The sequence below is a fragment of the Streptopelia decaocto genome (assembly GCF_964273445.1).
Source record: "Streptopelia decaocto genome assembly, chromosome: 4".
In the NCBI taxonomy this organism is placed as follows: Eukaryota; Metazoa; Chordata; class Aves; order Columbiformes; family Columbidae; genus Streptopelia; species Streptopelia decaocto.
Window position 1 is genome coordinate 60,306,462 of NC_138658.1, and position 12,166 is coordinate 60,318,627.

General features: G+C 36.2%; 1 protein-coding gene across 8 annotated transcripts in view; it reads left to right on the forward strand.

Moving 5' to 3' along the window:
• The window catches only part of KCNIP4 (potassium voltage-gated channel interacting protein 4), a gene marked incomplete at its 5' end in the record, with an annotated part of 417,536 nt that overhangs the window by 321,645 nt on the left and 83,725 nt on the right, over nt 1–12,166 (forward strand). The window contains one exon of one of the 8 annotated variants that reach the window (XM_082051636.1): nt 407–539. The exons of 6 other annotated variants lie outside the window; for them this stretch is intronic. In XM_082051636.1, the coding sequence (XP_081907762.1) occupies nt 428–539 (112 nt within the window). Of the gene's footprint in view, nt 1–406; nt 540–12,166 lie in introns of those variants that run through there. One more of the 8 variants, XM_082051629.1, reaches the window with a different exon arrangement.

Sequence of the window (12,166 nt, forward strand, 5' to 3'; positions counted from 1 at the left end):
AAAGCCTGGGGCTGGAAGCGCTGGAGTGTGGAGTGCTGAGAGCAGCTGCTCCCGAGTGCAAGTTTCCAGGGAGTGTTTCTCTTGGCACTGACACAGCCAAGTCTCCAGCTCCGACACAGATGTTCCTCCAGCAGCTCTGAAGTAACGCTGCTCACCGCATACAATGTCACACCCAGGGGTTCCTGGTCCACCTCAGGCTTCTAAGAGGACTCGCTACTGATGAAATCAAGTGCTTAGAGAAGCATGAGATGCAGGTCTTTAGCTAATATTTTGTCTCAGCTAGAGTGGCTGGTGAATTGCCACAGCTCAGGACAGCGCTGCTTTATACCACTGCAACTTACTTCAAAGCAAACTCTTGGTAAAATCCTTTAGTTTCCCTCTGATTGCGAACCGGTGTGACGACTGGAATGATCTGCCTGTTGGAAGAATGTTGACTCTCGAGTGGGAGTCGGAGGGACTGCAAACAGTGGGTATTGTTGTGATTATATTTGCATCTCTGAAGCTGCTTCATTTGCTTGGACTGATTGATTTTTCAGAAGGTAAAGTGCTCACTTGCAGTTTGTGCTGTTTGTAGCTGTGGTGTCTGATCTGCTAAAATACACTTAGAAAGCATCGGGTATAAAAGCTGCGAAATGAAGAGGCTTGAAAAGTGAAGATGACAGACTAAAAATAGTGGTTTGCTTCTGCTGGTTTTACTTTGTTATTGTAAAACAGAAGTAGACACTAGCATAAGATTTGTATTTTACAATGAATTGCCATGTGTCTGGATGTTTATTAGAAAGACTGAAAACAGTGAACATAACACCTGTCAGTTGCCTTTGCAAGCTGTTCACTGCTACTAAAACTTGATAGATTAAGTGGATCTTAGTGCAGTTCACATTTATAACATGCTTTGCTCTTCTAATTTATGATGCAATTAGAGCTTTGTTCTGTTTCAGTATCTTTGTTTTAAAAATCCATTTCACAGATAAATGTGAACACTTACTACAGAATAAGCTGTAGGATCAAGTCTGCTCGATACCCTTCAGAAAAAGGCATAGATGCCAACATTAAATGTGGGCATTTTAAATACATATAATGAATATGTGTTTTAAAATTCCTGTTCATCTGCTCAGATTCCTGTCTGCTCTCTATGGGTCATATCATTTCATCTACTCTCAAAGAAAAGCTTCACATTAATTTAATATTATTTTTATTTCTTTATAAAGTGAGGGTTTTTTCACATTCTATAGAAATGGGCTATTTCAGTTTAGTTATTAATGAGATCTTTTGTTGTCAATTTTTAACAAATGTCTTGTGTGGTCTGCTGTAGTAAACAAAAGCTATTCACTCACTGAAGCACTTGCTCAAAAATACTTGCTTTTGTCAGTGTGTTTGTACACGTGAACCCAAACCAATCCTTTTTGCTGTGTAACTGCTTTCCGTTGAAATCACACAGCCAAGGAGAGCACTCCAGTTTTCTGAAACATTAACTTTTCATCATGGAATAGGATCTTTGATGAAAGTAGATTCACATCATCACCTCATAAAATTGTTCAGTGTGCTGATAAAATGTGAAATCTTGAACATGGCACTTTTATAGTTACTGAACTATTGAAATAAATCATCCTCAAAACTGTATCTGGTGAGAATGTATAATATTTGCTGTGTTACTATACAATGCATTGGCTATGGAACGGTAACATTACTTTCTGAATTCTAAACAAATGAGTAATTTCTCTCATAACAGTGGTAATTTGTTTGGTTTTTTTTTTAATACTCTGGATGTGTAGCATTTTAAATATCTAAAAAATCCTCTTACTAGATATGCGCTAGCTTCAAGTTTATAACACATGGTAACAGGAAAAAAAAAGATTAAAATGCAATATTGTTTTTTCTAGCAGATGTACAGTTACATCCCGTTCTTGATTTCTCGCAGAATGATATTGCCATTAAGTCTGTGGTAAAATTTAAACTATATTAAATCACTGAAAAATATCCCCCTGGAAGGAATTGTACTGATTTTGAGATAAATAATATGTTCAAGATAACATATAAATTGAAGTATAACTTTTTGTTTTAATGCACCCATTTGTGCCATGGCATTTCCTCATGTGATAATAAAACAATTTCACTCAAACATACCTAACAACAAAAATTGATCTCTAAGAGTAAGAAGATTAAACATTATCAAGTACAGTGGATATATTTATAACATCCACACTGTAAACAGCTCCAGTGACTCTGGGGATTTCCATTTCCCTAAGGCTGATCTGTGCTATTTAACTCTTCCATGTTTGGGCACTGTCATCACCATTAAACAAGAATTCTGCCCCAAATGGTTAAGGAATATTTCATAGTGTGTTTAGAATTAATGATTTGTTGTTCTACTGCTGAATGCAAGGACAGGTTTCCTGTTGATATATGAGGAGATCCACGTTTGAATGGCCAGTATTGATCTTGAAACTAAAAATAAGCAATGAGCCCTCACCATCTACCCTATGGTGTCAGAGAATGAGCCATATGCTGAAACAAATCTGTTTCCATAGTTAGGCTTTCTGATGTCTTAACATCCTTGCCTTAGTATTCCCACTGTACTGATTTATTTTGAAAAGATCACTGAAAGATAGAGCAGCATGCTTGTCTGGATGTTTGCTGATAAAGGACAGAGAAGACAGCTAAATGATAAGTCCTTAGTTGCAAACTTGTCACAACTCCAGTGATTTTAGTGAGGTCGTGATGATGCACTGTGGCAGTTTCTCCCAGAAGAGTAACTTGTCTAAGCCCAAACCAAGAATCGGAGCAGAAATGGAAGCAGAACTAAAGTGATCTACAAAATCACCATGGACTGAGTAATCAGAGTGTTTCCATCCTTCTAGTTCACTTTTCCTCTCTGTCCACAGAAGTGTAGAGGAAGCTTCAGCTTCACTACTCCTTCATCTGTTTGTACTGTGAAACTGCAACAGCTTGTTTATTTTTATAGTCATTTATAATGGCATATAAAATACGCTATGTCATGGCACCCTCAATTGCAGGCACTCTCAGTATTATCTTTAAAAAGAGTTAAAACGATACTATACTCGCACAAGAATTTCTTCTTTAATACAGAGACTGGAAGTGTTCTACCCAGTACAGCTTCTTCTCCATACAGGCATCTCTCCTGAAAAAATGGACTTTCAATTGAGCAAGCAAAATTGTTGGTCCCTCACCCTCCTTTACATAGCCAACAAATTATGGTGAAGAAGAGCTTGACTCACCCTCACTCCTCCATGACAAAGTAGGAGAATCCAGGCAATCTGCTTAGTTTTATTACAGTGTTCAACATTTTACAGGATAGGGAACTTGATTTGATCCTGTGTCCCAGGCTAGGGACTGTTATTCAGCTTCGTCCATTCTCCACATTCCAATAAGCAGGAAAGAGAGACCAGAATGAGGAGAAAGCTCGCTTCACTGGAGCCAGTGGGCTATTTCAGTTATAAAGGCAGAACTGAATCAATACCACTTTTACAAGAAAAGAGTGAAACTCTCGTTTTCTTTTTCTTCCATTACTTTGAAAGTGGTTTGACACTGATCAATACCTTGCCTTCAGCTTCCTTGTCTGCAACTTTTGCTGCTGGACAGCTTCCTTCCAAAGCTTTTGTTTTGTTACTCAGCTGGAAAGGGAGGAGAGGAGGGCAATCAGAACTGAAGCAGTAAAGTACCAGAAACAGGCTTAGAGGGCATTCGTCGACCAGAAACTTGGAGGGGAGAGATGGCAAAATGAAGGATTCACTTTGCATTCATGTGTCCAGAGTATTTGTCAAGTGGTAGCTATATGGAGAGATTATGTAAATATTTGTTAGCAAATTTGTAAACATCAGGACAACGCCTAAATCAAAGTCTTTGGAAGGACAAACTTTGTGCCTCTTCCTCCATCATGCATTGGTTATATTTTGAAGAGTAACATCTCATACAGAAATGTTTTTCTTTTCCTTGTGAATATAATAAACCAATGTTGCAATCCATTTTAGACCCTGCTATTCCTCCCCTTCTCCTTCCACTAATCTCTAACAGTTTCTGGAGCTTTCTTTCAAGCACTTATGCAGATAAAAAAATGTATGAATGATGTATGAATTTCCCACAAATTCAAAACGTTTTTGCTAGTAGGACCCACTGGTCTTTACATGTCTTTCAGCTTCATAAGCTATCCAGATTAGGTAGGAATTTGATCCTTAGTTTCTTTTGGTGTGATGCAAGACAAAGAGCAGTTCGCAATTATCAATAAACATATTTGGCTGCAAAGTCAGCTTTGAGAATCATTTGTTGCTTTGGCTAGAATTTGGAAACTGGGGAAGGTGAGTATTTTCTTTAAATAGAGGTAGTTTTCAGTCTTAGGATATGTCTGTTCTGTGCAGGTACAGAAGGACCTTTTTTTTTTTTTTTCTTTCTTATCTAATCTGGATGGACAGAAGATGCTTTCTGTCCAGAAGTCATGTTAGTACATTTGTTCAATCTGTTCTGTCACAGTAACATGCTAAAATGTGGCCTCTTTTATACTTCCTACACTTAAAAGTACAGAGGGGATAAGGTTAGGTTGGTCTGCAACCATCTGTGTTAACATGTTGTTAGTTACCCTTACAGCTTAGCAAAACCAGTAAGGTTTAAAATAGTCTTGAGTGTAGTATGATTGTCACTCTTAGAAAATTAATGATATGGGGAAAGACATTGCTGAGAAATTCTGTTGCTTCATATTTTTCTAAGAAAAATAACCCCCAAAAGCAAGAGAATATTCTCCTTGTCTACATGTGGCTGAGAAGAATTACCCTAATTTGAATGTCCCATCCACACAGTTGTAGCTGTGCTATAATTCTGGCTTCCAACAGACCCTCCTGTGGTGCAACAATACCTCCTGTGGTGCTCCCTCTCCTGGATCACCTCTCTCAGCCAAATGGGATGCCATGTAGCATAACTCCGTAATAAACAGAAAGGCAAGGAATATACCACACAGCAGTGTATGTCCCCTTGCCTTTTCTCAGCAGCTGCTTATAACACCTGATCAGGGTCTGCTATCAGTGAGCTGTTTGGTTTTCACATGGTGAAATGTGAGGTAAATACTTTATTCTGAGTAAGTATCTATCACCTGCCACAAAAAATTTTATTCATGGATACTGATGCTGCAGTGCCAATTCATGGCATCAAGGTACATAATAGTGGTAGGTTTCTTGTGATCATCAGTGAATCTGTCACACCAGAAATAAGAACTAACAATTCCTTCAGCATCAAAAATATTAGCACCTGTGCGCATGGATTACTTGCTGAATATGGCTAGATGAAAGGTGTTAAGGTTCAAACATCACCTTTGCAGAAGTATAATTCCTCCCCTCAGAGGTGAACAAATTGGATTACCTTTTTTCTTTAGGTGTTTCTCCAGTCCTCTTTCTACATCTTGACAGCCTGTATTCAAAGCCATTGTAGGAAGATGAGTCTATAGAAGTATCTATTTATTTCACAGGAGAGAGTAATTACTTCAGACCAAATGCAAATCTGCGTTAAGGTGCTGCTTTAAATCCAATCTTGATCCAAATTGATATGGAGGTCCAAATTTCAATATGCTCACTTATAAGGACATGTCATCTTGCACTTGTGTGTTTCTGCATGTTTATGTTGGGTACAAGACAGGCTGTAACTTGAAACCATCTGTTACATCTAGCTCAGGGTTGTTGACGATATTCTATTTACTCTTCACTTGCCCTGTAAAAGTAGTCTCTTCCAGGCTTGGGAGCACAATTTTGGGATGCATCATCTTGACTAACCTTATGTACTACAACTATAATCTTAAAATATGTATGCTGAAACTGAAAATTTTGTTTTGTTTTGCTTTTACTTTAGTGGCTTTCCTACCTGGGCCATATGATAAGATACAGAAATGACAAACAAGGGTAATGTGCTTGATAAAGAAGAGCAAAAATCATACTTTCATGTCAGAATCAGCGAAATCTTGCATCAGGCTAAACACTTGCTTTTACCAAACTAGGAATTGAGTGGGATAATTTACTTAAGAGTTTAAGGAAGGCCTTATTGTTTTATTGAGATCTTCTCATCAACTGCTTCCAGTTGACTTCTCCAGTGCATCTTAAAATCTAGATCACCTGAATCACTGGGGAATAGACCATTTTAGATTTTGCCAGTCTGAATTCAAAGTTTAGGTACTGGCTGTGTGAAAAGTGGAGAGTTAATATTTAAGAGATTTTAAATACTGGTAGAAACCAGGAAGACCTCTGTAAGGAATACTTCTGTGCTGTCTCTTCCCATGAGAGTTCACAGAAGGATCAGGCATTATGAATTTTTTGGACTGCTTAGATAAAACATTACTTTTTATTATTCACTTGCCCACTTGCACTAAAACTTTACGCTCTGTCTCAGGGTCACACGGAGAATTTGCATGTTAATTTGGGGAGGGTTCCTTTGGCCACATTGCTCTGTGAGAACTCTTCCCCTCAATCATTGCATCACCTGCTTGGACTTTTATCTTCCTAGTCGTTTTTTTGTGGTTTTTTTTGATTTTTTTTTTTTTTTTTTTTTTTTTTTTTAGAAAATGTTCTTAGTGCCAGTCATTTAGCCTGAGGGATTGACTATTTGCAAGCAGGTAGGGCAGCTTCTCCTTGTATTCATTTTGCAAAGTTATATTTACTTTTGAGCATCACTTGGAAGTTTCTTCAGTAGATACTGAGTATCCATCTTAAGCAGACAATTAATCCAAAGTTATCTGGGTTTTTAACCACTTTTGTCTCCTTATTAGACCAGATGGCCCTTTCTCTGGACCATTTTACTGTCATTGTTCAAGTACATTATTAATACCTCCATTGAGTAAGAACATATTTGAGAAGCAACTGGAATAAAATATATTTGAATCAGCCCTCAGAAAAGAAAACAGAGTACTAGGTTTTATCAGGAGGTACCATGTGTATGAGCTATGACCAACTCTGCATCTGACTAATACAGAATACTAAAATAAAGGTATTTATGAACAAAAGAAATCAGAAGATGAAGGAAAGATCACACAGAAAACAGTCAGTATTCAATCATAACAGCCATTGCTGGCCAAAATTACATATCTTTTGAAAGGGAAGGAGATGATTTCTCACAGAATATAGAGACAAATACCCAAAATAAGTAGGTAATGTATATTTGATATTTGTAATAAAGTCTGCATCTAAAGAGTGTGAATCCCAGAGCACGGATAACAGGAGCTTCTTACAGGATGCCCTGTTTAGGCACTTTTCCTCTGCACTCTGCCACAGCTTCAGGCTCAAGCTGCTTTTAAAATGTAGCTTCACATAAAATAATTTATTTTAAGATGATGAAGATTCAGTATGACAAAATACACTTCTGAAAAATAACTACATTTGGTCAGCTGAGTATAGGTGAGGAGAGAAAAGCATTGCCTAATCATTAATGTACTTTAGGGATGAGAATCTAGAAGGTTTTGCTGTTAAAATTTGATATTTGCAAAGATATAAATAATCATTGCCTAAAGTGACATTATAGAACAAGATTAAATATGCACAATGATAGAATGACTGAATGAAAAAAAAATCCATAATACTGCACTGATGTAGAAATAATGTAATCATCTTTGGTCTCTTGACTTCCAAATTTTTTGTTCCATATTTGATGCAGTTTTGACCAGAATTCTTTGACCTTTCAGATAATAATGAGACATGGGAGACATTCAGTGACTTTTTTAGGGATTTATGTATCTGATTCCATGCAGACCTATATAAACATAAAGATTTTCAAAGCAGTTGAATCTGTTCCATGAAATTTGAAAATAATAACAATTTAAAGACATTATGCTATCATTCCATTGTGTAGTATGCATTTTAGCTCATAATAAAAATTATTCTGTAATTACCTTTGGAAAAAATTGCCAAGGCAGCTATAATGCATGTGTGTATGTGTGTTTGTACATTTGTTGAAGAGAGGTAAATAACCTAATCTGTGCCAAATTTTGACACTAAGTAATTTAGTGGGTATTGTATCCCAAGGGGACAAGTGTGTAATGGAAGGTCTGACATAGGTGCAATTAGGTCACTTTTAATGTGGTTTTGTTTGGTTGGTTGGTTTGTTGTTTTGTTGCTGTTTGGGGTTTTTTTTAAAACACTGTCATTACTGATCACTGTTTATCTGTAAAATATGTTACTGCTGAATAATCTATATTTCCATATTAAAATGGCAAACTATTCTGTAGATTGAGTATTTTATACTCACTTGTAAATAGATGAATGGATTCCATATATGCGTTTGCCCGATTTTTTGATATGTATATAGGTGAACAGACCTTGAATATTTCTGATAGACATCTACCTATATTTTGGGTACATTTTCACCCTTCCACTAATCACTTAAGAAAGAACGAGTTGTGTCATATCAACCAAATCATTGTTCAGACAACAGGGCTTTTGAAATGTAGAGGGAGGGATATTGACTGAAGTTCACTGAAACTGAGTCAAACCAACAGTTCAGTGACAGTTTCATTATGCTCCCAAAGGTGGTTTGTTCCTTGCACATAGGACTGCTGGGTTTGGATTGAGGGAGTGAAATTAGAGAGAAGAGGTGGTTGAGAAGTAAAGGAGGGAGAAAAGCAGTCTAGTTTGCTTAGTGATCTATCACTAAACAAATAAGTAGTGAGATAAGGAGGGCCTCAAAAATTAGGAAAGTAAATAGGCTCATGAGTGAATAGGCTCATTCAGTGAATTAGATTTTTACATGGCATGTGTCAATCATATTACATTTGAGCATGTACTTGTGTGTAGGGAGCATTATATGCCTTCTATGCTCAAAAAGAGTGTCCCTGTGATATAATGGGAAATGCCCTACTAAGTGTGATTCTTCAGATATCCACAGTGACAGAAGCACTGGTTTCAGCCTAGCTATATCTGAAAAATGCAGCCATAAGGTTTAACCTATGTACTAGCAGTTTGATCTATATCCTTCTTTTACTGTAAAATCTTTAGATTCCTTCATTTCTCAATAAAAGATGGCGTTCTAGATTCCACACATCATCATTAAACCTGAGCTAAGGTAAACTGGGTAGGTCAGTATTTGTCTTGCAAAGTTATATTTATGAAGTAATAATCTGAATTCTTCCCTCTGAGATTGCAACAAAAGAATATTGCACTTAATGCCAAATCTCACTCCTATTGAAAGATGTCACTTTCAACAATTGGTAAAGCAGTGGTATTGTTTACATTGAAATACTTACTGCTAGTTACATTTTACAAGAATATGTGTGATTATTATCCTTAGACTATTGGGTAATCTGCATTCAGCCTCTTCCTATATTTCTTCTGCAGATTGTTTATAAAGGTGCTTCGTTATTTTTCTGTCAGATGGATACCTATTATCAGCAACTTCAATTACATAATTAAAAGAATCACAAGTAAGAAAGCTGGGCTGGCATTCAGGAACCCTCATTATGATGATTCCTTCCGTCTGTGACCTTAGGAAATCTTCTAGAAAATGGTGAAAATTGTACTAGTCAACTCACCAGCTGTGGGAGTAAATAGATTAAAAGTTGCATCAGATGCTAACGTAGTGAGGCTATGTGAGTACTGAGAGACACAAATTGATAAATCTCTTTTAATTTCACTGTCAAAACTAGGAGCCCAATGTTGAAACTTGATAATGTGAGTGATAGTTATTAATACCTTCAACCTGTTGAGACTTTTTAAACAATAAAGACACTCTGAATCCAACCAGAAATCTGTTGATATCAGTCAATACCCAAGACTTTTTTCTATGAATAATACAGACTTACTTTTTCAGAAAGCAAGAGTGTCATCTCAGATTCCAATAAAAGGCTATTGTAAAAAAAAAATACAGTAAGATTTTTACTGTAGCATAGTATCTCATGGTGTAATCCTATACTCTTTCTTCAGTTATAAATGCTCCATATTACCTATTTTTTTCAAGATAAACCCTGCTGTTTCTTCTTTGTTTATTATGAGCAATATAATTTAACTGAACTTGTACCTATACATGTATAAAGAGGAATACACTCCTTTATGAGATATATAGCACATAGCATGCATATATATGTATGCAATTAAATATATATGGAAAATCATTTTAGATTTACATTTATAGTGGACTAAATGCAAGTAGATGAATTTCACAGTATTTCACAGCAGTATTTCACAGACTTCCACTTAAAAATATATATATTTGCTGATCTGCATATCCTTTTAAATATTTCAAAATACTGGCCCTTTTTCTCAGCCTCTTACTCCTGTGAACAGTGTTTGAATATGAGATATTTGTAGTATGAATGCGCTTTCAATTTCAGCACAAGATGCTCTTTTGTTATTAAAATATGGAGATTTTCTATGGGATTCTTCTTTCCAAAGCATAAGAAATAGAATGCATTTTAATATAAGCTTTTAAAGTAAATTATAAGTAATAAATGGAAGTATTTTTTAATATTTTAACATTACAGATAGGCTCTTCCTTGTTATATTTCAATAATTATGCTCTGCAAATGAATGTTTCTCTGTTATATTTCAATAATAAGTAATATGATTTACACTGCTCAAAAAAAATATCCCATTCTTTCTCCCTCTGGGAAATTTTTCATCCTTATTATGGAAATCACTAAATGGACCCCAATCAATTAACTCACAATAATCGTTTTGGGATTGGATTCAGCCCCTAATCCTCAGGTATGTCAGAAAACTGTAACTTTTCTACTTGCTTTTCTCAGATGAACAAGTCTAATGATTTCTTCTACATACAGAAGTTATACTTTATAACAGAGATAATATGTGTCCATCACTTTATTCTCTTAGCAGAATACTGTGCACAAAATAGTCCATTCGGACTGTAGCAATTAACACAAAAGTATAGACTGTTTTTATAAAAAAAACTCAAAATAATGCCAATAAATGGATGCTTCACTGTGTACCCATGTATTACCATAAATTGCTACTTCTAGATTTTTCCTAATAGAGATGAAATTGCTGAAAATAGTGTTATGAATAGCTTTTATTCAGATATTTTATCTGTGCTGGGTTAAAGATGTATCTGGTCGACAAACGCTTGAATAGAAGCATCTGAAAAGTCATAATTCATTAAAATCCTTAGTTAGAAAATCTTTACTTTTATGAAACTAAACTGTGAACTTCTGTGTTATTTATATAACAAGAGACAGTAGTCACATCCATGCTATTGGTTATTATTTAAAATAAGAGAATTTCTGCCCAAAGGCTTTATAGTTCAAGGGCTGTTTGTATGGCTTCAGCAGCAGTCAGAGAGAAGGTTGGTGACTCAGGGAGCAACAATCTCATTTCTTTCCCTCTGCTGCTGAGAAGGAACAAGTAGCAGCAGGTCAATATTTATGGCAGCTCGCCTTTTCTTCACTCTGCATGGCATCCTACTCAGAGACATCTGATGGGAGGGAGAGAGAGGAGATTCAATGTGATCTTACATGAATAGAAAGCAGGACATAGCAGATCAGAGGTGGTAAATGACCTAACATTTGCATGCAACAACATGCAAAGGCAAGTGATTTTGTGTGTGCCACATAGGTCACAGCCCAGCCAGACACAGAGGCATTGCAATGCAAGCACATTTTGAATGCAGTTGTTAAGGAAGGCTTAGAACTATCATGGCTTGATTCATTAGGAGAGTTAAACAACTAAGGAACTGCCAGGAAGTGATCACAGTAGGGTTTGTTAAAGACCTGATGATGTTAGCAGGCTTTGAAGAGTAGATAAGATTGAAGAACAATTACAACAGACTTCACAGGCTCAGGGCAAGCAAGCTATAGCTTTTGTTCATTTTTGGTATTCAACTAAATGTATGTATATGTATCTGTGCATGTGTGTATGTGGCCATGCAGACGAAAACTGGAAAGAATTTGGGTGGCAGAGGGGGCAGAACACCACCAAAAAAAATTAAGCTGTTTAGGATTTTCTGTTGTTGCCATTTTCCCAGGAAAGTATAGTTATTTAATGTATTGGATGATAAGTGAACATTTGAAAAACAATTGCTTTCAGATAAAGGAGCCTATAGTTGGCAATGTGGGATATAAGTAGGGATTGTGGCAGAATTCAGAAGCAGCTTTTCTGAAAATCAGGCCACCTCAATTCAAATTCCTAGATCAATACCTTTGTGACCCAGTTTAGACAACTACATTTGAAAATGCAAT